We start from the raw sequence: 27071 nt of genomic DNA, 5'->3' as shown, positions 1-27071 counted from the left end.
TCTGGGCCCACTGCTTTGGATGGTTTAGCGCGACCAATGACGTCCTCAACCTCTTTAGCGGTGATGGTAATTGGTGACGCGCTGAATTTGTGTTTATGTGCGTGTCTATTGGCTCTCCGTCTAACATTGTCGACCGTAGGATGCATTATATATTGTCGGCAGAAAGCGCTCGCGCATTTTTTCGCATCCGACAGCACTTTGTCGCCAAAGGCGATGGAAACTTTGTCTTTGTGCTTAGTCGGATTCGATAGGGAATTTACGGTGGATCAAAGTTTACCCACACCAGTAGAGAGGTTACAACCTCTTAGGTGCTCCTCCCATTTCCCCGCTTGTGTTCATCCACAAGTAATCTGATGCGTTGGTTTATATCCCTTATTTGGGGGTCGCCGGGATCGAGCTGTCTTATAAGGTCACGTTCTCTCGCTAAGTTTGCGGCCTCCGCCGGGAAGTGGGGCCGGATCTCGGGAATTCTCCCGGCGGGAATTAAACGTGCCGAGGCGGATTCAATGACCTTGCGGAAGGCACGCTCCCCTTGGCGGGCATCAGTCGGGATAGGGAGGGCAGCTAGGCGGCTGTCTGTAAAGGATTTATATTCTTCCCACTTTCCTTTTTTGAAGTTTATGAAAGTGCGTTTTTCAGTGACGATGAAGTCGGCGTTACGCCCAAGCGAAATAAGTATGGGCAGGTGGTCGGATGCCAATGTTACCATCGGCTGCCAGTTGACGCAGTTTACGAGTTCTGCGCTCACGATTGAGATATCTGGCGAGCTGTGACAGCTTCCTACCATACGTGTGGGGGCGTCTCCGTTAATTGTGCAGAACGTCGTTTCTTCTATTTGATCCGCCAACATCTCACCCCTACTGTCCGCCCGCAAGTTTGAATGCCATAGATCGTGGTGGGCATTGAAATCGCCTAAGATAATGCAATTGTTGCCAGTGAGTAAGGCTCTGATATTAGAGCGGTATCCACTGGGGCAACAGGCGGCAGGGGGATGTAGATGTTGATGATTTCTAGGTTTGCATCGCCTGACCGGATATATAGGCCTTGACGTTCTAAGACATTGTCCCTGCGGTCGATGCCAGGATCAAATATATAATATTGCACAGAGTGAAGTATTATAAACGCGAGGCCGCCTCCATTTCCGCTCTCGCGATTTTTTCTGTGGACATTATACCCAGAGCAGGTCTGCAATGCAGATCGTGCTGTTAGTTTAGTCTCTTGAATCGCAGCAATGCGGATGTTGTGCCGCTTCATGAAATCGCTATCTCCGTAATCTTCCCAGTTAATCCATTACAGTTTAACTGCAGAATTCTGAAGTGCATGGGAGGAGACGTCGCCACTCTGGGGGTAACTGACGGGTGTCTACGCCTGGGTTGAGGAAGACCAGGACGCAATTGCTGTTGTGGCCCTGGGACTGGGCGTCCTTGGGCAAGCATTGGGGTACCCGGATGATTTGGGTTTGCGACCTGGCAACATGGCGCGATGAAACCCGTCGAGGGGTTGCCGTCGCGGAGACCAGAACATCTAGTGGCACCACCCATGGCAGGAGCTGCATTGGGCGGATGTCGCAAACATATATATTCTGTGCTGGCAAACGGTGCAAACGGAGGTAGGGACTAAGAGTCTGTTTCCCTGACCTACACGATTGCTGCCGAAAAAGAGGGGGGGGGAGAAGACGGGGGCAGGGGCTGTTGCTCAGCATTGCTTCCGACTCTACTACGAAGATTGTAGTTATGAGTGGTAGCAGCTGTTTGAGTTGCTGGCGCCGTGGGGCGCGAGCAGCAGGGGGTACTTGTTGTGGCTTGCTGTGCAGTGGGGCTGCTGGAAGGTAAAGGGGTGGGGGAGGGGGGGGCGGGGGGGGGGGCTTAGGCGTAGACTACGGGACGCCCTTGGGCGTAAACAGCAAGGAGCCACAAAAGATTTATAAAAGTTACGTGGACGTCGGGTTTTGGGATCAAGCCCAGAACAACCTGTCCGATGTAACCATCCCTTACGCGAGACACACTGAACAAAGTATGACCGTCCTAAAAAGATTCTTTTCCGACAGATGCAGCAAAACCATTTCTCAGGACCGGGGTCAGAGCCGGATTGGATTCGATACCTTCCCGGAGCAAGAGAATATGGAGCAGTCCTGCTGCAAGGAGCTGCTGGGAGGATGACAATTTGTGGGAGGGACGCAACAAATTAAATGGGGTTACACTGAGATGACAGTCATTGGTCGGGAAAAATCCCGAGTCGCTCCGGTACATTGAACCGGCTGCCTTGGGAAGCGAATAGCCTTTATATCTCCCCATCACGTCTATTTCTATCTTCTCTCGCACATATGCAGGTATGAAGCCTCTTTTTGTTCTTGGGGCTGTGGGTGAGAACAGCGGGGAAATAGCCCGCCCAAGGCGACGAGTTAGCTTGTGATGCAAGCATACTTGCTCTTCGTCACCCAACCAGTCAGCCAAGTGGCAAAATTATTAAGAAATTATGACGATGAAGAGTTTAGCTATCTAACTCATGTTTATTACACGACACCGCTTTGCCGAAATGTTACTCCGCCAATCTTATACTATACAAAGCACCCAGATAAACTGCGGACTTAATCAAACACAGGGATATAATAGGACATAGCTGCGTGCACTCGACCAATTGGGTTTATATACCGAAACAGCTTGCGTTCGGGACGTTATGGCAGCCCTACACTACAAACACTTTAATACCGCTATTTCTCTGGTGCATTCTTCTTCAGATTATCGTAACATGATCTGATGTCAATTTAATCATGGTTGTATCGCTGATTAAGAGTTAATGTTCCAACAACAGCGGAGTTAAAATAGTGTTTATTCAAAAATTAGTTGTAACCAGTTAAAATCTAATTCTATATATGTAATGAGTACGAGCTATCCTATTTATCCCTATATTTTTATACTTCATGGTGGTAAATTAATTTTTTAATCTGTATATACGATATAGGATGAGTTTGAATCCACCTCATTAATTTCAACCTTTATAAGGTTATGTGTAGTTATTTGCACCTGATTGTTATTGCTGATGTTACTGCGGGCCCCACCCATTGAGTTTCGCCTGGAATGTTATAATTAAAAGGATAAGTGCAATCTTAATAAATGAGATACTTACTTGGTTTTCGCGTGTGTCAAAATATGTGACTTCAGGTTGGTGGACTGCGCAAATTTTTTATTGCAACCATCGAAAGGGCAAACGTATGGCCGATCTCCTGTGTGAATCCGTACGTGCGTTCTTGAAAAATATTAAATAAAATATTTATAATTTAGCCTCTAATAAAAAAGTACAACTAACCAACCTCAAATTAAAGTCTAAAGAGAACCGCTTTCCACAACCCTCAAAAGTACACTGAAATGGTTTTTCTCCTGTGTGTACTAATTGATGACGTTTTAGTTTTGAACTTTCAACAAATGCTTTACCGCATTCAGCGCAAACATGAACACGGGGACCGTGGGTATGCAGATGTTTGCGCATAGCCGAATTATCACGAAAAAATTTGTAACATCCCTTTTGAGGACAAGCAATTCGTTTTTCTCCAGGCCCATTGCAATTCGATTCTGTTGCCACAGTATTCATTTTGTTGCTATAGCTCAAAGGCGGTGGTGAAGAAGATATATTACGTGTATTTTGTAACACAACACCCACCGGCAAAGCTGCGGCTGATAAACTACCGTCATCAATATTAGCCATTGTAATCACAGCAGTGTCAGCAGAATGGATTAACGGCGTGGATAGTACAGTTGCCCCTGAAACTGGCAAAACAGTAGTTCTTGCCCTATTTTTATCAGATGATATACGTGTTAGAGTTGAGTTATTTGATACTGTCTTTTTTGGACGTGCCTTTTTGTCTATAGAACATATATCTGATAGCTCCTGGCGATTAGGTGTATCTTCAACAATTAAAGAAGAAAGAATTGAAGGGCAGCTAGTATCCGCAGTTGTCGATGAATTGTCAACATCAACTGTTTCCTCTACTATGAGATGGGATTGTAATTGTTTTTGATGTAAAATTATTTGTCGCTGTAACACAAATTCTTGCTGCTCAATATTATTTGTACTGATGTCATGCACAAGTCCTTGAGTTGTATCAACAATGCCACATTCGTTGTTTACATTATGTTCGTCGCAGTTTATTAAATCTGGAAATACTGCCCTTTGTTCGGGATTTGAACTTTCGTCATCTGAGTTACCAGAAGCCCACATTGTCACACTGAATTCGCCCTCCATTGTTTTAATTTGGACTTGCTTTTGTTCCCAACGACGAGGTTTAATAGGCTCCTCTTTTGTTTCAAAAGACTTGTAACAATTTGTATTATTCGCATCAAAGAATCCGGTGCCAATAGTCTGCAGTTGAAAAAGTTCGGCTTTGCTGTTACATTTTTTGCGCTGGCGCTGCAGACTAAAAGGTACTGCATTACTACTAAATGCAGACGGCATATGTTGAGCTCCTTGCTTATCGAATACAACATTTCGAATTTGACCTACCATATCTGCATTCATAACGTTTGTAGCGCCAACAGTCACTTTCTATACAGTTTGCTTATAGTTTCTGGAATCCCAAATTTTAAATTAGGGTGACAATTTGTAATTGGCAACTAACGAACTCGACGTTGTGGTTATTGGCAATGTAAAATCAAAAAAAGGATCACCGTTAAAAGCTCTTACTAGCATATGTGAAAAAGTCTTTACCATTGGATTTTATATTTGCAAACTATATGCTCCGACTGAAAGGAGAAAAATAAAACTTAGACCATATCAAAAATATTCACTATTTTTCAAAAGCCAAAAATATAATTTTTCGTTTTTATAAATATCTTTAACTTTAATTCGACTTCCCACCTTGCATGGAATTTGTGAATTCTTTAATGTGAACTTCTGCTTTTTGCAGTTTTAGATGCAAGTGTATCAAATGCTCGATGAACTTGCGCATCTTTAACAATAAGACAAGGCAGCCGGTTCTACGCACAGGAGCGACTCGAGATTTTTCCCGACCAAGGGCTGTGCTTTCAGTGTAACCCCATTTAATTTGTTGCCATAACATCTGCTTTTAAATCAGCTTTTCGCAGCTTTAGATGCAAGTGTATCAAATGCTCGATGAACTTGCGCATCTTTAACAATAAGCCAAGGTGACGTTGCTGTACAGGAGCGAATCGAGATTTTTCCCGACCAAGGGCTGTCCTAAAATAGGTGTCGTGGCACTTAACCACATCCCACGTACATGGAAAAGATCTAAAGTGGTATTTATTTCCAAGGCAGGCAAAGCGTGCCACACGAAACCAAAAGACTTCAGACCCATCAGTCTATCTTCGTTTCAACTAAAGGTGATGTAGAGGCTGATGGAAACATATATCAGGGAGGCAGTGAATGACTAACTCTCTGAAGCACAACACGCCTATATGAATGGTAAATCAACGGAAGCGGCAGAGGTATCGGTGAGCAGGTTCGTCAGTAGGGGTACTCCCCAAGTTGGTGTCCTATCCCCTCTGCTGTGGGTCTTGTTGGCGATCAGCTGCTAAGGGGCATGCTTTAGTGATAAGTGCGAAGTTTCCACAAACTCTCTGCGATATGATGCAGGTGGAATTAAGAAGGGTCGAAGCATGTGCCGCTGATAATGGTCTGGGCGTGAACCCAAATAAAACGGAGCTGGTGCTCTTTACGAAGAAGTATAAGATACCACCTCTCTCAACTCCGGTGCTGGCAAACACAGTACTTAAGTTAAGTGTGTCCGCGTACTATCTAGGGCTCACACTTTATAAGAAATTGAACTGGACACAAAACACCACGGAACGTGTCCGTAAAGCCACGGTTGTCCTTTACACATGTAAAGGGGCAATTGGACGGAAATGGGGTATGTCCCCAATGATATACATGATACATGCCCAGAATTAGGCCAATATTGCTGTACGCGGTGGCGGTATGGTGCCCGCCCTGAATAAATCCACGACGGTTCTTGCTCTTCGAAAGGTGCAAAGATCTACACTACTATGCATAAGCGGAGCCATCCGCATAACGCCAACGGAGGCTATTAATGTAATACTGAACCTACTACCCTTAGATATTGGAAGCAAAAAATATGCAGCATGTGCAGGTATTAGGCTGAGGAAACTGACCACATGGTCTCACTGCAACCATACTGAAATTTTCGACAGATTCTGCATACCAGAATGGACAGATTTCTGCAAACCACATACCAACTTTAACAAGGGATATGAGATATTAATCCCTGAGAGGGAACAGTGGGTGAATGACCCAGATTGGCCCACTAACAGCATTCAGATCTACACAGATGGATCTAAACTGGATAACAGGGTCGGAGGGGTTCGGAACGATTGGACATACAAAGATCGTTTCGCCTTACGCATCACTGTAGCGTATTTCAGGCCGAGATTGCCGCCATACAAGACGCTGTGGACTGCCTTAGGCAGAAGTCAGTCTCTCAGAAGCACATTTATTATTGTTATTATTATTATTATTTATTAACATTATTAAAATAAATTAACAAGTTAATATGTCAAATGAGCATTAGCTGCCAGGGCTATCCGCTCGATGGGAATTAGTTATATCGAATAATTTTTTTTTTTTGTAAGTTTTTAAAGTAATGTTAGAAGTGTGCTTTAATGTCTTTGACGAAGTTATTGATTGAAGTTATGTTCGCTTTGGTGGGTATTTTTAGTAGCTCAATCCAGTTGCTTTTTAGGTAGCGTCTTCTGGTTTCTTCGAGGTAGGGGCATTCGGTGAATATATGTTTTAGTGTTAGATCCGTTTAACAAAATGGGTAAGACGGTTTTGGTTCTCCAGATAGGAGGTATTGGTGCGTGTGAAGTGTGTGACCAAGACGAATACGTGAAAAGGTTTTTATGTGCCCTTTGGGAATATCTGTTGGATAATTTGGGGTTTCCGATATTAGGTTAATGCTGCTGTAGTGGTGGTGGTGGTAGTGTTGCAATTCTTGCGTGCGTTTATGGCGTAGATGATTTGAGATGAATCGCCGGCTATCTCCTTTCTCTATGATGTTGCATGTCGTTACAGGTGCCATAAGTACTGATTTAGCGGATAGGTCTGCTGCATCGTTGCCGGGGATACCTGCATGTCCAGGTATCCATAATAGCCTGATTTTTTGCTCATTATCGATTAGCATATCTCTTATTTTGTTTATTGTCTTTGAGCTAGGGATTGGATTTTGGACTGCTTTAAGAACCGAAGTACTGTCGGTACAAATAAGGATCTTAGAGGCTTTTTCTTGCGCAATCGTAATTGCGTTATAGATAGCGATGGCTTCTGCTGTGAACGAAGATGAGGTTTCTGAAAGGGTTTGCATCTTGAAAATGAGACCTTTTGTGTCGACGACGGCATAACTGGCCGGAGTGTTGTTAGTTTTGGAACCGTCTGTATACCAGAGAATCCATTCAGCCGCTTGATGATATGCTTCTCGTTCTTGGAATTTTCGGCGAAATTCAGCGTCGGTGGTGCAACTCTTTTTTTGTGCAGATAAACTAAGATCGCAGGATATTTTTTTAATGGCCCAAGGAGGGTTTGCTGCTTGGTAATTTTCACCAATCCAGGATAGTCCCAGTTTGCTTGCGGTGTCAAGGACTAAATACAAGGTAGACGGTATTCTCGGCGTTTTATTGTTAAGAATTATGGAAGATATGTCGTCGTCGATGACCGAGTTTGAACAGAAAGTTACCTTTGGTACCAGCCTAGTATGAATATCGTTTGTTCTATCCTCTAATGAGGGTAAACCAGCTTCTATCAGGATGTTTTTTATTGGTGTTGTTCGGAAGGCGAAGACACATGCCCTTGCTGCCTTGTGATAAATGGAGCTAAAGATATTCAGCGTTGATTTTGGAGACTTGCCATATAGATACAATCCATAGTCTATCTTACTTAATACTAAAATTTTTGTTACGTATCTAAGAGTGTTTATGTGTACTTGACATCTTGTACTTGAGAGGTATGTTATTAAATTTACCCTGGCAGCTAATGATTTCTTTAGTTCAATACAGTGATCTTTCCAACGGTAATCATGGGAGAATATGACACCTAATATTTTAAATTTTTTAACGTTCTCAATTTCTGAGTTGTTAACAGATATTTTGTAGTTGTGATAATCTCATCTACGTCTTCTACAGACATGAAAATTTTTTGTTTTACCAAAAGATATTTTGACCCCAGAGAGGTCAGACCATTCTGATATGTTTTTTAAAATATCTTCGAATATTATTTTTGTCTCATCTGCTTTATTCCTCTTACATAGAATATACATATCGTCTCCGTACAGACAGTTATCTACCGAGTTGTGAAGTTTTATGATTTTGCTTATCTCGTTGAATGCTATGGAGAATAGAATAACTGACAGGGGAAGCCTTGAGGAACTTCATTGTGTAAGGGGTAAATATTGGAGAGTGAGTTTCCAACTCGAATTCTGAAACGTCTGTTCGATAGAAAAGATTTTACAAAGTTGAAGATTTTTGGCCCTACTTTCCAGTTGTGGAGACATTTTAATACCACGTGTGAACCGATACGGTCAAATGCCTTTTCGAAATCCAAGGAGAGAATTGATACATGTTGACGTGCTGATAGAGCTTTGCATATATAGTGGTCGATGTGGAGAAGAGCGTCGGTGCACCCTTTCCCTGGCTTGAAGGCGACTTGGCAATGGTCGGTAAGTTGGGAGTGTTTCTAAAAACCATGCAATGCGGTTAGCTATTATACGCTCTAAAACTTTGGATAAGCAAGGGAGCAGGGATATTGGCCTGTATCCGTTTGTGTAGAGGGGGTTATTATTTGGTTTAGGTATTGGGATTATTGTTGCAACCTTCCAGCTTTGCGGTATGACGCTGGAGTCAAAAATGGAGTTATAGAGGCTTAACAACCGGGATTTAGAATAAGGAGACAAAGACTTTATCATCTTATAGGATAAACGGTCGAATCCGGGAGTTTTTCCTTTAGCTTTCCCTAGACATACATTTCATTCCGTACTAGTAATGGGCATTTCGATAAGATTTGCTTTAGGATTAGTATTTGAAAGCGATATTGACATATCTCCAATGTGGGATTTGGAGTGTCTAAATGAGTGTGAAAAATTATGATCTGACGAGTACTGAGACCAGTCGGATGCAAATTGATTCGCGATTATTTTTGGGTCAGAGGAGGTTATGTTATTGCATTTTATGGCTATAACGGGTTTGGATACATTTCTATTGTCAAGTCTTTTGATGTTGTTCCATATTTTGGGGATTGAGGAGTTTGGGTTGATAGATTCGGTGAACTTCTCGAAGCTCTGTCTCTTTTCTATTTTCATTTCTTTTCGAAATCTAGCATTGGCTTTTTTAAAAGTTCGTAAGTTTTGTGTCGTGGGTTGGGTTTTAAAATTTTTCCACGCTTTAATTTTTTCTGATCTGAGGTTTGCAAGGTTTTTGTTCCACCAAGCCACGTTTTTTCTTTTTGAATTAGTTGCTTGTGGGATAAAGTGATTTGCAGCCACTTTAATAGATTTGACTATGCTGGCGGCATCGTGCTTGGGGGTTTGTGGGCGTACGAGCTTCTAGTTCGAGATCAACGAGTTTAGCAAAATTAGGCCAATCTCCGTGTTGTAATAGAAATTTTAGCTGAGATTTATCACTTTGGCCAGTGTTTCTGCCTAGCGAGAAAGTTAAAAGAATAGGGAAATGGTCGCTATTGTATAAGTCATCTAGAATTCCCCATGAGATGAGCGGGAAGATTGAGGGACAAATAGACATTATGGTAAATTTTATATCCATATCTATCTCGAGTGCTATTACTTGGAAGGGGGAGGGAATGTGTATTCTTTTATGTGGTATGTGAGCTTTTATCGGAATGCCGGCGCCTTGTTTTGATTGAGTATTTGTTGTTGAGTTGCAAAAGTAGCCGTAGAAATTTTTTGGGAGTATTGGAGTGAAATTATTGGTGCAATGGGTTTCTTGTAGGGCGATAAAGTGTGGGTTGTGTTGATTTATGAGGATTTGAAGTTCAGAATAGTTATTTATGAGACCTTTAATATTCCACTGAAGCATACTGAGGTTCATGTTAACAGAAGTACTTAATACAATTTTTTGTAAAACCGGTTTTGCAAAAACTATATAAGAAAAGGAGGGGTGATATATAATATATATAGTATAAAAGGAGAGGGGGAAACGAAATCAGACCTCTTCTTTCGAAGAGTCCATGGATTCGTTTAGGTTTTTGGAGTTATGGATATGGTAATTATTGCTCTTGAGCAATTTTTGTGTGAATTGAGAAATAGGAGATGAACACGATATGTTAGTGTTGGAGTAGGCTGTGCTCGTGGTGGTTGGTTTGGAATGTGGTGCACTAGTAGTTGGCGTTGAGATATATGTGGACGTTGAGGAACTTGGTGTATTACTATTTGATGTGTTTATTGAAATCTGATTTTCAGTAGTTGTGGTACTGTTATATACGTTCGGTGTAAAGGTAGTTGAGGATAATTCTTTAGAATGTCTTTTGTTTAAAGAGTTTGCTGGGAGTGTGTTGTTTGTTATGTTGCTATTTGTTTCCGCTCGTGGAGTAGAAGGGGGGATTCTTGTTGTATTGGCGTAGGATGTTGCTAAATGGTTAAACGGCAGTCTTTCTCTCTGTCTACGACGAGCTTCACTAATGCTGCATTTTTCTAGAGTAGTAATTTTAAGTACTTCTTTCGCTTGAATGAATTTTGGGCAGTTTCTATCAGAGGCTGGGTGTTCACCTGAGCAATTGGCACAGAATGTTCTGCTACATATATCAGGAGTGTGTGGGGGAAGGTTGCAGTTGCAGCAAGATGGATTATTCGAACATCTTTTCAGGGTATGGCCTAGTCGCTGGCAATTCTTGCAGCGCATGGGATTGGGGACATAAGGCTGGACTTTGACCTTGTACCAGGCAACATCTACCGACTCTGGGAGGCGATATAGGTCGAATGTGAGTACCATGAGACCGGTGGGGGTTGTTTTGCCGTCAATTTGGCGGGAAAACTTGTAAACTGCGGTGACATTTTGGTTTTCCATTTCGCTTACAATCTCGTTTTTGGGCACGTGTTTAAGACAGGGCGCATATATTACGCCTTTCACATAATTTAGATTTTCATGTAGTTTAACATTAATTGGGCACAAGTTGGACAGGGCTTTGGTTTTAAGGAATTTTTCGGCAATACGGGCATTTCGTGCTAGAATTAATAGACTTCCGTCTCTTATTTGAGAAATAGAGTCTACTTCTGTCGATATGGCCTCAAGGCATTTTTTGATAGCGAAGGGGCTTAGTTGTGAAAGGGAAATATTGCTGTCAGCAGATGAAATTAATATGAACTTTGGGTTGTTGGTTGGAGCGGATTTTTGTGGAAGAAGGGGAAAGTCGTTTGATTTAGAATTTGGTTTTTTCTTTTTTGTGGGTTTGCGTCGAAGACCTCCAATTCAGAGAATCTGTTTGGAGGCCTATCTGGCCACGGCATGTTGAAAAAGAAAATGCACTTTACTCTAAATAACTATTTTCTTTGCTTTTAAATTGAATGATAGTCGGCGACTAGCACATTTATATTTTCTCAGACAGTCAAGCAGCACTGAAAGCCCTTGACTCTGTCACAACTAATTCTGAAACTATAGTAGGCTGTTGCAGATCACTTAACGTGATGGCTGAACAGTTTACTCTGCATCTGGAATGGGTTCCGGGACATAAGGCATACCAGGTAATGAGATGGCGCATCCCAAGGCAGTCGGTTCTATGTACCGGAGCGACTCGGGATTTTTCCCGACCAAGGACTGTCATTTCAGTGTGACCCCATTTAATTTGTTTCGTCCCTCCCACAAATTGTCATCCTCCCAGCAGCTCCTTGCAGCAGGACTGCTCCATACTCTCTTACTCCGGGAAGGCATCGAATCCAATCCGGGTCCGTCTCCTGACCCCGGTCCTGAGAAATGGTTTTGCTACATCTGCCGGAAAAGAATCTTTTTAGGACGGTCATACTCTGTTCAGTGTGTCTCGTGCAAGGGATGCTTGCTCCTTGCTGCTCACGCCCAAGGGCGTCCCGTAGTCTACAACTAAGCGCCGCCCCACTACCTTCCAGCAGCCCCGCTTCTCAGCAAGCCACAACAAGTACCCGCTGATGCTCGCGCCCCACGGCGCCAACAACTCAAACAGCTGATACCTCATAACTACTACCTTCGTAGTAGAGTTGGTAGCAATGCTGAGCATCAGCCCCGCCCCAGTCTTCTCCCCCCTATTTTCCGGCAGCAATCGTGCAAGTCAGGGAAACAGACTCTTAGTCACTACCACCGTTTGCACCGTCTGCCATATATAGGTTTGCGACATCAGCCCAATGCAGCTCCTGCCTTGGGTGGTGCCACTTTCCTAGATGTTCTGGTCTCCGCGACGGCAACCCCCCGACGGGTTTCATCGCGCCATGTTGCCAGGTCGCAAACCCAAATCATCCGGGTACCCCAATGCTTCCCCAAGGACGCCCAGTCCCAGGGCCACAGGAAAGACCGCGAGAGCGGAAATGGAGGCGGCCTCGCGTTTATCATACACCACTATGTGCAATATTATATATTTGATCCTGTCATAGACCGCAGGGACAATGTTTTAGAACGTCAAGGCCTATCTGTCCGGTCAGGCGATGCAAACCTAGAAATCATCAACATCTACATCCCCCTGCCACCTGTTGCTCCAGTGGATGCCGCCCTAATATGAGAGCCTTACTCACTGGCAACAATCGCATTATCTTAGGCGATTTCAATGCCCACCACGATCTATGGCATTCAAACTTGCGGACGGACAGTAGGGGTGAGATGTTGGCGGATCAAATAGAAGAAACGACGTTCTGCACAATAAACGGAGACGCCCCCACACGTATGGTAGGAAGCTGACACAGTTCGCCAGATATCTCAATCATGAGCGCAGAACTCGTAAACTGCGTCAACTGTGGGCCGATGGTAGCATTGGCATCCGACCACCTGCCTATACTTATTTCGCTCGAGCGTACCGCCTACTTCTTCGTCACCGAAAAACTTTAAAAAAGGAAAGCCGGAAGAATATAAATCTTTTACAGACAACCTCTTTGCTGTCCTCCCTATCCCGACTGATGCCCGCCAAGGGGAGCGTGCCTTCCGCAAGGTCATTGAATCCGCCTCGGCATGTTTCATTCCCGCCGGGAGCATTCCCGAAATCCGGCCCCACTTCCCGGCGGAGGCCGCAAACTTAGCGAGAGAACGTGACCTTATAAGACAGCTTGATCCAGGCGACCCCCAAATAAGGGATATAAACCAACGCATCAGATTGCTTGTGGATGAACACAAGCGGGCGAAATGGGAGAAGCACCAAAGAGGTTGTAACCTCTCTACCGGTGTGGGTAAACTTTGGTCCACCGTAAAGTCCCTATCGAATCCAAATAAGCACAAAGACAAAGTTTCCATCGCTTTTGGCGACAAAGTGCTGTCGGATGCGAAAAAATGCGCGAGCGCTTCCTGCCGACAATATATAATGCATCCTACGGTCGACAAAGATAGACGGAGAGCCAATATTCACGCACATAAACACAAATTCAGCGCGTCACCAATCACAATCACCGCTAAAGAGGTTGAGGACGCTATTGGTCGCGCTAAACCATCCAAAGCAGTGGGCCCAGACGGCATAGCCATGCCGATGCTTAAAAGCCTAGGGAAAGAGGGTTTCAAATATTTAGCGCATGTCTTCAACCTGTCTCTTTCCACCTTTGTCATACCCGAGAAATGGAAAATGGCCAAGGTGGTCCCGCTACTAAAGCCTGGGAAACCAGCTAACATAGGTGAGTCGTATCGTCCTATCGTCCGATATCTCTCCTATCGCCAGTGGCAAAGACGCTTGAAGCCATTTTGCTCCCTTATTTCTAAGCAAATTTGCAGCTAACCCCTCATCAGCATGGCTTCAGAAAACTCCATAGCACTACCACCGCGCTAAATGCCATTAGCACCCAGATAAATTGCGGTTTAAATCAATACCCCCACCATAGAACAGTACTCGTAGCGCTAGACCTATCAAAAGCTTTTGATACGGTCAACCATGGCTCGTTACTGCAAGACCTGTGTCAGGAACACACCTATCATCGGTTCAGGAACACACATACAATCGATTCACAAACCACATTCCTATATATACATATTACTGCACAACCACTTTATTATTGTACACACTTCAATATACATATTATTAAAGATTGTTCTAGACACGAAATACAATAAAACACGTGCCTTCCCAATCGTTCTATTTTATTTAACAAAAGTAATATGTACCAAAGTTAAGGTACATTACATGGTGCCGAAACCCGAATTAAAGCGAAAAAATGCCAGAATCAGCAACTAATAGCGTAAAACCTGACCACAATATTAGACCACCAAAAAGTTTTGTCATCAACAATTACCAAAATGTGGCAAACAAGTGGAAATTGTGGCTTCAACAATTCGAGTGGTACGCGATCGCGACAGAACTGGATACTAAGAAACCAGAAGTGCAAGTCGCAGTATTCATTTCGTCGGTAGGAAATGACGCAGCAGTAATTTACAATACTTTTAATTTAACAGAAAGTGTTAAAAAAAAAAGCGTCAGCACAATCAAAAGGCGATTTACAGAATATTTTACACCCCAAATCAACGAAACGTACGAAAGATATGTATTCAACACTATCGTACAAAAGGAGTGTCAAACATTTGATGAATTCGTTACAGATCTAAGAAGCAAAATTAAAAATTGTGACTACGGGACGTTAGAAGACACTTTAATTCGAGACAGAATAGTAGTAGGTATAACAAATGATACAACAAGAGAAAAACTACTAGCGGAAAGCAAATTAACCCTGGAAAAAGCAATAGATATACGTCACTCTGCAGAGCAAGTTAAGATGCAGGTAACAACAATGAAGCAAGCGTTGTTGACGCCGTTACGTGGAACAAAAAGCAAAATAAAAGAGACATCAAAGAAACTAACAAAAAAGATGAACCCTTTCACTGCAATAGGTGTGATACCACGCACGGTCGCCGTAACTGTCCGGCCTTTAAAAAGGTTTGCCAAAAATGCAAAAGAAAAGGCCACCTTACCAAATGTTGCAAAAGCAAAACGGTCAACGAACTGGTCCAAGACCGAGAAAGCAACGATTACAGTTTTTTATTGTCTACGGTGGGTGCGGATTTAGACAATGTGGACGTCGAAGACTGGTATGAAAAAGCTACGCTGGCTAAAAACGTAATGGTAAAGTTTACACAGGTAGACAGTGCAACGTGTTAAACTACGAAATAATAAAGAAAATAGACATTCACATCAGTCCATCGCCAACAAAGCAATTAACATCGTTTTCAAACCATAAAATCCCCGTACTGGGTGAAGTGGTCATAGACACGCTTATTAAGAAACAAGAGGTACCCATAAAATACTTAGTTGTCAAAGCGGATGTTACAGCAGTGCTTGGTAAGTCAACATGTGAGAAATTGAAATTAGTGAAGCGTATTGAAACTTTAACGGTTGTTGAAAACTTGTTTGAAGGAATTGGTTGCCTTAAGCAATACAAATTTGACATAGACTTAATAGAAAATCCGAAACTAAGCATATGCCCTGCGCGAAAAATCCCTCATACTATTAGACAGCAGGTTAAAGATGAGCTTGATAGTATGGTAGCGCAAAAAATAATTAAGCCCATAACCAAGCCGACACCGGCTGTGTCACCCATAGTCGTAGTAGTAAAAAATAATAAAATTAGACTCTGTTTAGATCCATCGGAGATAAATAAAAATCTCAAAAGACGTTATTATCCACTTACTACGTTAGAAGAAATTACAGCCCGCATCCACGGCTCTAAGTGGTTCACGCTACTCGATTGTAAAAAAGGCTTTTGGCAACTGCAAGTAACACCCGTACTTCAGAATATCTGACATTCAGTACCTCATTCGGAAGATACTCTTGCTTAAGAATGCCATTTGGCTTAGCATCGGCTCCGGAAGTTTTCCAACAAGTAATGAGTTCGTTGATAGCGGACGTAAAGAACGCGGAGGTGTCTATGGATGATGTTCTCTTGCATGCCACCAGCAAACTAGAACTAGAGATGATCACTCGAGAGGTACTTGACAAATTCAGAAAAGCAGGCCTTAAGCTTAATAAAGAAAAATGCGTTTTTAATACACAAGAAGTAAAGTTTCTGGGACATATAGTCTCCGCTGAAGGGGTAAAACCTGATCCCGAAAAAATAGAAATTATAATGAAAATTAAGCAACCGGAAAACGTGAAAGAGTTGCAAAGATTCTTGGGTATGGTAACATACGTGTCGAAATTTATAAAAAATTTGGCAGATATCACCCAACCACTAACACAATTATTGCGAAAAGATGTTGAGTGGGTGTGAGATACGCAACATAATGAAGCATTCAATAAATTTAAAAATCTGTTGAAGAATACACCAGTACTAGGGTATTATGACACCAAAGCGCCAATTTTGCTGTCAGTAGATGCCAGTAGTTATGCATGTGGCGGAGTACTAATACAAAAACAGAAGCCGATCGCTTACTGTGCGAAATCGTTCACAAAAACTGAACAGGGCTATAGCCAATTAGAAAAAGAAGCAAACGCCATTCTAGTTGCATGTAAAAAATTTCACATGTACATTTGGGGCTGCAAAGATTTAACGATCGAATCTGACCATAAGCCTCTTGAGAAAATATTTAAAAAGCCAATTACAGATGCACCACCGAGATTGCAAAGAATCATGTATCAAATCCTGCCTTATAATCCAAAAGTCACTTATAAAAAAGGTACGGAATTGTATGTAGCAGATTTACTGAGTAGAGACTGCGAAAACTTAGATTGTGAAGATTTAAATACAGAAAATTTACAAATATGTGCTATTGTACCATTCACGAAAACGCGAAAAGACGAACTAAAAGCAGAGACCTCAAAAAGTAAAGAACTTAATGATTTAAAGTCAACCATATTAAAAGGATGGCCAGAGACCATCAATAAAGTGCCGGTAAATCTCAAAAAATATTGGTACTACAGAGAGGCTCTCAGCGTTTACGAGGACATATTTTTAAAGATCACAGAGTATTGGTTCCAAACTCAATGGTGCCATTAGTAATGAAACATTGCCATCTTAGTCATAAAGGACTAGAAGGGACGCTAAAACTGGCCCGTGACAATATATTCTGGCCAACAATGACCAAAGATTTAACTGAGTACATAAAAACTTGCAGTACATGCAGCAAAATACAAAAAGATAATCAGATGGAAAAAATAAATTTACAAGCAGCACCGAAACGGCCATGGAGTATTGTCGCTTCGGACATATTCCACTTAAGAGGGAAGGATTATATCCTCATTGCAGACAGCTACTCAGGATACTTTGACTTTAAACAACTAAACAATATCACCAGCTTCAACGTCATTAAAGAACTTAAGACATGGTTTGCTACCTTCGGCATCCCGGAAGTACTATTATCAGATGGTGGTAAACAATTTGATTGCAGCGATTTCAGGGCTTTTCGGAAAGAATGGAACTTTGAACATAGAATTTCGAACCCTCATTTTCCACGTTCAAATGGTCTAGCCGAACGCTATGTACAAGAGGCAAAAAACCTGACAAAAAAGTGCCTCGAAGACAACACGGACATACAGCTAGCGCTGCTACATCATCGGAATACTCCACGCATGGACCTAGGGCCTCCAGTTCAACGGTTAATGAACAGAAGAACCAGAACGCTATTACCTACCAATGAAAAGCTACTCAATCCAAAAATAATAAAAAACGTAAGCAAAAAACTAACAAAACTCAAGTAAGGTGAGAAAGAAACAGCAGATAGAAATAAAAAACAGAGTAGAGAATACACAACGCAAGAGAAAGTACTGCTTAGACAAAGCCATAATAACTGGGTTCCAGCTTATATAGTGAGACCAGAAGGACACCGCTCGTACAGAGTACAAACCGAGGATGGCGCCATATACAGAAGAAACACATGGCATCTTAAGCCAGCCACTTCATCCCTCGACGTTGATCCTAACTCGTCCACAGATCGGCCTACTGTTGAACCAAAAAACCACAGTTCTTCGAGTCCAACACAGCCACGTACAGAAACCACAACACCACAGTGTTCGCCAGATGACGTGCCTCGTGAAGCTGAACCTTCCACGCCCGCTACACCACAGGATGCAGCTAACCTCAATCATCCACCACGCACTCGCTCTGGACGTGTAATTAAGACACCCGCAAGGTACCGCTGAAAAGGAGGGATGTCAGGAACACACCTATCATCGGTTGAGGAACACACATACAATCGATTCACAATACACATTCCTATGTATACATATTACTGCACAACCACTTTATTATTGTACACACTTGAATATACATATTATTAAAGATTGTTCTAGACACGAACTACAATAAAACACGTGCCTTCTCAATCGTTCTATTTTATTTAACAAAAGTAATATGTACCAAAGTTAAGGTACATTACAACCTGGAAGGGTCTACCCTTCCCCCATGTCTTAAAAGGTGGACCGAAAATTATCTGGGTGGTCGGCAGGCATCGGTGCAATTTAGAAACGAAACATCAAAACCAAGGAGAATTAAAAAAGGGGTGTCACAGGGTGGTGTCCTATCACCACTTTTGTTTAATTTCTACATATCTAAGCTACCTTCACCACCGAAAGGAGTCACAATCATTTCCTACGCCGATGACTGCACAATAATGGCCACAGGCCCAGGCCCAAAGATCGATGCGCTATGCAATAAAATAAACGGCTACCTCCCTGATCTCTCCAGTTTTTCGCCTCGCGAAACCTGGCATTATCACCGACTAAATCTTACGCGACCTTATTTACAACATGGACGTCCCAAATGTCGACCATTTTGAACATCCACGTCGATGGCACTACGCTACCGACTGTCCCACACCCCAATATCTTGGGTGTGAAGTTTGATCAGGATCTACATTTTGGTGAGCACGCAGCAGCAATTGTTCCGCGAATTCAGAGCCGTAACAAAATCCTCAAATCTCTCGCTGGCAGTACCTGGGAAAAAGATAAAGAAACGCTCATGACTACATACAAAGCAATTAGCCAGCCGATTACGTGCTACGCGTCACCCATATGGTCGCCAAGCCTAAAAATTACCCACTGGAAGAAACTGCAAGCCTGCCAAAATACTGCTCTTCCTGTCTTCTTATTTCCCCAGAACACCACCTGCATAATGAGGCGAGAATACTCCCCATCAGAGAGAGAAATGAGATGCTGACCAAACAGTTCTTGTTGAATACCCAGAAACCTTGGCATCCCAACAGACATCCGATTGATGAACCAGCACCGCCTAGGGGGATCAGAATATACCCGCGGTAGGTATGCCTGTCGTAAGAGGCGACTAAAATACCAGATTCAAGGGGCTATGTAGCGCAACCCTTCAGGTTGCCAGCGCAATATATAGCTTCTCCAAACCCAATTGTCAACCTCACCTATCCGCGGCGAATCCTGTTTCACTAACAGACGAGGCTCTGGCGACCCCAAGCCCCTCATGGAACATGGGGTGGAGAGGGGGAAATGGCCTGAAGATTTAATGTGGCCACATAAATCGTTCCCGAGATGGTCGGGCTAGCACCTTAATGGTGCTGTGGTACCGGATCTGTATCCGGCAAAGGACCATCACATCGATAACACTCCCCAAAGCCTTCGAGGAGCAACCTTATCGCTACCACAACAGGGGCTTAAGGAGTCATCTCCGTAAGCATTTTGAGGAAATACGGCACCTGATAACCCAGCCGTATGAAGTGAAAAAACACAAGCAGGTCCTTGGTGAACTCCATAAACAGGCGTCGGACCTTTATGCCGGGAATTGCCCGGTGAATCCAGTACTTAAAGAAAAGTATCCAAAACTCGCGGAAGAGGAACGCATACTCCCCAGGGAAACGCGTGTCACTCTTGCTCAACTTTGATCTGGATACTGTAACAGGTTAAACTCTTACCTATCCAGAATCAACCCCGACATATAAAATGTATGCCCCGCTTGCAATGTGTCCCCACATGACACCAACCATCTCTTTAATTGTAATGTGGAACCAACGCCTCTAACACCCCTTTCCTTATGGTCCACCCCTGTTGAAACGGCAAGATTCCTTGGACTTCCGTTAGAGGATATTGATGACAATCTGTGATCGGTCGCGGCTATTAGGTGGGGCGAGCATTGTTACAACAACAACTGATGGCGGATGGACTTGCAAGAAAGGGTACCTCTCTTCCACTTTCGCCATCCTGGAAGAGGTTGGGCATGCCGCTTTCCACATGCAAGCTCAAGATAAAGGAGGCTCTACTGATGAGAGCGGGATCCAGGTGGAAGCATCATGTTAGATCCCACACTGCAAAACTCACATGGCCGGAATGGAATGAGAAGAGATCGCGAGAGCTTCTCACCCTCCGTAAGAGGGATCTTTCCTTAGTTGTAGGTCTTCTTACTGGTCACGTGTGTATTGGATCGCATGCGGAAAGCATTTAATGATTATTGTAGAAGCTGCGGCAACGAAGAAGAGCCTGAGACTGTTAGTCATCTACCCTGCGAATGTCCAGCGCTCGGTAGAAGAAGGCAACGTTTTATGGGCAAAATGTTTCTCTTAGATCTGAGGTCAATGCACGACGCTTAGTTATCTTCAAAAACTCAACGAAGTGGAGAGTAGGAACAAATGCGTGGCGTTTACAATGCGCCAATAAAGGCCGCTCCGGTGCGGATGGCAGCCACTTAAACCTAACCTAACCTATGGGCTGTCTTTTCAGTATAACCCCATTTAACTTGATGCGTCCTCCCCCAATTATCATCCTCCCAGCAGATCCTTGCAGCGGGAATGCGCCATATTCTCCTGCTCCTGGAAGGTATCGAACTCAATCCCGGACCTGTACCTGAGCAAAACCCTACGTCCTCGTAACTTTTACAAATCTTTTGTGGCTCCTGGTTGGTCACTACCCTCTAGCAGCCCCGCTGCTCAGCACGCCACAACAAGTACCCGCTGCTGCTTGTTGTTGTATTAGTAGTGCTTCGCCCCATTCAATGGGCACGAACATTCACAAATTGTCATCAAAGTCCTCTAACGGGAGTCCAAGGAAACTGGCTGTTTCCACAGGGGCCCATAGGGAGATAGGTGTTAGAGGCGTAGGTTCCACATTACAATTGAAAAGATGGTTGGTGTCATGTGGGGACACATCGCATGCAGGATATACATTACGTATGTCGGGTTGATTCTGGACAAGTAAGAGTTTAACCAGTTACAGTATCCAGAAAGACGTTGGGCCAGGGTGACTCGTGTCTCCTTTTATAGCGTGCTTTCTTCTTCTGAAAGGGTGGGATATTGCATACTAATAACAGGGTACGTCCTGGCAAATGCGTTTACCGATTCTGTGTAATTTAGGCTTCTTATGGTTGTCTGGATCAACCGGCTGTGTTGGCAGATGCCGGATCTCGTCATAGTGTTTATGGAGATATTAACTTAATCCCCGTGGGGGTGATGGTAATGAGTGGCACGTCGTGTTTATGTTTATGAGCTCGTCTGTTAGCACGACGTCTGGCTTTGGCTACAGAAGAATGCATTATAAATTATCGACAAACGGCGCTTGCGAATTTCTTCGAATCAGACAAATTTTTGTCGCCGAAGGCTATAGATAATTTATCGTTGTGTTTAGTTGGATTAGACAAGGATTTGACGGTTGACCGCAATTTACCAACACCGCAGAGAGGTTGCAGTTCTTTTGCTAAATTTGCGGCTTCAGTCAGGAAATGCGGTATGGGCAGGTGGTCAGAAGATAAAGTAAGCATCGGCGGCCCTTCAAAGCAATTTATGAGCCCTGCACTGACGCTTGAGATGTCAGGCGACTGTAGCAATTACCTGCAATTCTGGTAGGAGCGTCGCCTTTATCGCGCAGAAAGTCGTATTGTATATTTGCTCTGCTAGCTGCCTACCTCTGCTGCCGCCTGCCAAGCTGGAATGCCAGAAATCGGTGGGTGGGGTGGGGCACTCGTCACTCTGGGAGTCAGAGATGGGTGCAGGATATAGGTTATGTCGAGTGTGCTGTCCGATTGCTGCTGGAGTAACTGGTGTCGATGGGTTGGTACTAGTGGTTTGGCAGCAAGGTGCAACAAATGTACCGGTCGAACGGTTGCCGCTTCTAAGCCCAGAGCATCTATGAAGGTGGCATCGGCCTTCATGTCTTGGCCTGCATTGAACCGATGTCGCGATCGTAAATATTCTGACCTGGCATACGGAAGACACGGTGTGGGGGACTAGGAGTTGATGACTCCTTCGTACGCGAGAGCGTGTGTCGAAAAAGGAGGGGAGGGACGGAGGTAAAAGCTGGTGCTCGGCATTGCTACTGTCCGTAGATTGTAGTGATGAGTTGTAGCGGCCGCGTTAGGTGGCGGCGCAATTTGCCGCGAGCAACAGCAGACAGTTGATGTGGCCTTTCAAGCAGCGTCGCTGCTAGAAGATGGCGGAGATACGTTTGAGAGTGAACCACGGGACTTCCTTGGACGGGAAAAGCAGGGAGCCACAAAGGTTTATAGAAATTTCGGGGGCGACGAACGTTCTAACCCAGAATAGCCCGAACGATGCAACCATCTTTTACAAGTGACACAAGAGTATGACTAAAAGGTATGGCTAGAGAATGTAATTTCATATGTAAAAATGGAAATGGAAATGCAATGAGGAATTTGTTGATGAACTAATTCGTGATATAATTGTTTTATATGCTCCTGATGAGTCGGTCCGGACAGCAGCATTACATAAGGATGACCTAACATTAAAGGAAGTTTTGCAGATAGCAGAAACATATGAAGCAACTCAGAGCACAATTAAAGGTATCAAAAATAAATGTGATGAAGTGGAAGTGTATGCAGTAAAGCACCAAAAACAAAAAAAATTAGTACTTGAAGAAGTTTCAATCACAGCTTCCAGTTAATCATAAGAAGACTGATTTACCGTCTTGTCCGGGATGTTTTAAAATGCACAAAAAAATCAATTGTAAGTACAGAAAAGTGAGATGTCATTTATGCAAACGGATTGGCCATATTTCTACGGTTTGCAATTCTGGTTCTAAAGCACAAATTAAACTAATTGAGGAAGATAGTGGTGAGTTTGTTAATTGTAATACAATTGACAATATCATAACTAGATCAGCAAATAAAATGCTGATGAATTTATATATAAACGAGTTACCAGTTGATTTTCAGTTCGATACAGGAGCTGTTCGTTTTATAATTGGGCTAGAAACTTATTTGCTTATTTAAAAAAACCGAAACTTTATCCAACACTTATTAAACTATGTGGCTATGGAAATGTAGAGATACCTGTACTTGGTGCACTTCGCGATAAAGTTAGTTTACATAATGAAGATAAAAATCTTGAATTAATAGTTGCAAATTCAACAAAATGTGCTAATATATTTGGATTGAACTGGTATGATGAATTTAAGTCAGTGCAAATTTTTCGTGTTGTAGATAATCAACCATTACAATTGCTCTGCGAAGAGTTCAAATCACTTTTTAGTAAAAAGCTAGGTCACTGTACTAGTATGAAAGCTCATATTTATATGAAGTCAGAAGCTAGACCCAAGTTTGTCAAACCAAGACCGATTCCGTACGCACTTCATACAATATTTGAAGAAGAGGCTAAAAGATTAACTGATTTGGGGATTTGGAAACCTGTCAAGTTCAGTCAATGGGCTTCGCCACTTGTAATAGTACCCAAGCCTAAGGGGCGAATTAGGATATGCGCCGACTTCAAGATAACAATTAATAAAGGAATGGATGTGGAGCAGTATCCCATTCCTCGTATTAGAGATATTTTCAACAAATTACGTAAAGGCAAGCTTTTTAGCAAAATAGATTTATCAGATGCTTATTTGCAAGTTGAAGTTGACGATGAGTCCAGAAATTTGTTTGTTGTGAATACACCTTTAGACCTTTTTCAATATCAACGGCTACATTTTGGTGCAAGTGCACCAGCAATTTTTCAGCGTTTGATTGAACAGACAATTAGTGGTATTCCTGGTTGCGTTAATTATTTAGATGACATCATTTGCACAGGTGATACTGACGAGGAACATATTAAAAATCTTAGATTATTATTTCAGAGATTATACGAAAGTGGTTTTTCTTGTAATCTTGAAAAATGCTGATTTATGCAAAACAAAATTGAGTATTTGGGACATATAATAAGTGCATCTGGTATTCAACAGTCAAAGGATCGAACAGAAGCGATACGGAAAATTCCGCATCCAAAAAATTTAGACGAATTACAGTCATTTATGGGTAAAGTGAATTATTATTGTTCATTCATTAAGAACTATTCTCAGATTGCTGCTCCACTGAATGCACTACGAAAGAAAAATAAAGTTTCTTTGGGGAAAGGAGCAGGAGGACTCTTTTAATGAGTTGAAACGTCAAATAGTTGAAATGACAGAGTTAGTTCATTTTGATGATTCCTTACCTATTATATTAGCAACTGACGCATCTTCATATGGCATTGGAGCAGTTTTATCGCATGTGTTTCCTGATGGTAGCGAACGTCCGATAGCTCATGTATGTATGTATGTATGTATGTATGTATTTATTGAAAATTTGTTCCTAGCACAACAATTTTGACAAATTATTTAACAGTGCTAGTCATGAATAGCATGAGCTATAAAAATTGAACATTTATAATAATAAATTAGATTAATCAAATTAAATTAAATATAGCGGACAATAGTGAAATATTTATGTATGTAAATGTAAATCTTAAAACTAAAGAAAAGTAGTTAATAAATATTAAAGACAGCAGTAGTGATGATAACCTTTGGCTGGTTATAGATTGAATAGTATTTAACAAACAAAGAAAGAAGACACAGAGAAAGGAAAAGGACTTAGAAATGAACATTTTAACAACAACAATTTGAGATCCAGTTTAAGAGTCGTTAAAAAATGATGTTAGCTCTTTTCTGAAGTGCAGAGCATTACTTAAGAGTCGAAGACTAGTAGGTAGCGAGTTCCAAAGACGTATTGCAGTAACAAAGAATTGGCGCTCAGAGGTTAGCGAGCGGTATCTGATGTGCTTAAGAAGAAGCACCGATCTTGATGATTGCAGAAAAATAAGCTTACGATATAGATAGTCAGGTTCCTTCGTGTGTATCAATTTATGGAGGAAGGACAGTGTTTTGACTTTTAAAAGATTTTCGAAAGAAATGTTTAGCAACCTTTCAGCATGTTGAGATACGTGGTCAAATCTTTTCAACCCATAAACATATCTAGCAATGTTGTTGTAAACAACATTTAGTTTGTTCTTGCACAGATAGTCACAGTTTGAGTAAATCACACAACCATGGAGTAGCGTAGGTATTAAGTACGCTTTAGCCAGAAGTAGTCGTATGTGCAAAGGCGTGAAATACTGTGTTAACCATAGTGTACGAAGCATTCCATACACTTTCCCAACCGTTCTAAAAATATGGTCTTTCCATGTCAATGTTTTGTTAAAAATTACACCTAAGTTTTTCGCCGTATCTACGTATTCTATAACGGAATTGTCGAACACTACATTCTCTAAATCATTAGTGGGAAAAGACCTTCTATGAATAACAATACATTTTGACTTATTCGGGTTTATACATAAGCCATTCATAGCAGCCCATGAAAATATTTGATTCAAATCGTGGTTTAAGTTACTTATGCACAAGCTAGTTTGATCACGAGGACAACACGTAAATAACTGCACATCATCAGCGTAGATATGAACATTACAATACTTAAGGACATCGGGTAAGTCATTGATGTACAGAACAAATAACAGAGGACCCAGGATAGAGCCTTGAGGGACGCCTCTTAAGACATGAAGGAAGTCAGACTTTTCACCATCTATACATACTGCTTGAGTCCTATCGCCAAGATATGATCTTATAAGGGCAACTGCATGACCAGAGAAGTTAAATAGGTTTTCCAGCTTCCTACAGAGCAGAGTGTGGTCTACAGAATCGAAAGCTTTGGAGTGGTCAAGAAGTGTTAAGAAGGCAATGTAACTTTCATCCACTCGCTCACGATCAAAAACTTTAAATAAATTATAGTCAAAATTGAAAAGGAAGCACTTTCAATAATTTTCGGAGTTCATAAGTTTCACAATTATCTATATGGTCGAAAGTTTACTCTAGTGACTGATCATGAACCTTTGGAATCTATCTTTAATCCAAAGAAGGGTATACCAAGTTCAACGGCTCATAGACTACAGAGGTGGGCATTAATCTTATCAGGATATAATTATTTAATTTCATATAAAAGCACAAAACTACACGGAAATGCTGACGCACTTTCACGTCTTCCATGCGAAGATAATTCTGGTTTTGATCAGCATGAAGTATATGAAATCAATTTAATAGAGGACATAAACAATTTTCCAATTTATGCCACTATGATTGCAGAAAAAACAAGAAAAGATTAATTTTAAGCAAAGTTTATCAGTATATCAAATATGGTTGGCCTGATATGGTGAATGATAAGGACGTTTTACCTTATTTGCATCATCGTTTTGAGTTTACTATTATTAAAGATGTTGTGGTTCTACAAACTGATTTTAATAGAGTAGTAATTTCAAAGCAACTCCGTGGAAAGGTTTTAAAACTTCTTCATGAAGGGCATTGGGGTATAGTTCGCAGAAAGCAGATTTCTCGACGTTATTGTTGGTGGCCTAAAATCGATAAGGAGATAGAAGAAATTGTATCAACATGCTCATCATGCAACAGTTATAAATCAGGTCCGCCAAAAGAATTTTCTACTTGGCCTGCAGCATCATAACCATGGGAAAGAATACATTTAGATTTTGCGGGTCCTTTCGAGAATTTTATGTGGCTGATATGTGTTGACTCTTTTTCACAGTTTCCATTTGTAATGAAAATGAAAAATATTTCTACAATTTCAACTATTGAAGCTTTACAAATAATTTTTTCTATTGAAGGATTGCCTCAAACAATCGTTACAGATAATGAAACACAGTTTACTTCACTGGAGTTTGCAAATTTCTGCACAGTTCACAGCATTCAACATT

The 27071-nt window shown here is 42.1% G+C and overlaps 1 protein-coding gene across 4 annotated transcripts in view; it reads right to left on the bottom strand.

Annotated features, from left to right (window-relative positions):
- Positions 1-2719: 2719 nt before the first annotated feature.
- The window catches only part of LOC137234314 (polycomb protein PHO-like), a 162491-nt gene continuing 138139 nt past the window's right edge, over positions 2720-27071 (bottom strand). For 2 of the 4 annotated variants that reach the window (XM_067757922.1, XM_067757920.1), the window contains 3 exons: positions 3311-4736; positions 3127-3246; positions 2722-3072 (listed from right to left, as the gene is read on the bottom strand). In XM_067757922.1, coding sequence (XP_067614023.1) covers positions 2940-3072; positions 3127-3246; positions 3311-4512 — 1455 coding nt within the window. In that variant the 5' untranslated portion in view covers positions 4513-4736 and the 3' untranslated portion in view covers positions 2722-2939. Of the gene's footprint in view, positions 3073-3126; positions 3247-3310; positions 4737-24491; positions 24684-27071 lie in introns of all 4 variants that reach the window. The other 2 variants (XM_067757921.1, XM_067757923.1) reach the window with 2 other exon arrangements.

The sequence above is a fragment of the Eurosta solidaginis genome, chromosome X, assembly GCF_040869045.1.
Source record: "Eurosta solidaginis isolate ZX-2024a chromosome X, ASM4086904v1, whole genome shotgun sequence".
Taxonomy (NCBI): domain Eukaryota; kingdom Metazoa; phylum Arthropoda; class Insecta; order Diptera; family Tephritidae; genus Eurosta; species Eurosta solidaginis.
Note: the sequence above shows the minus strand (reverse complement) of the source record. Positions and strands in the feature narration are given on the sequence as shown.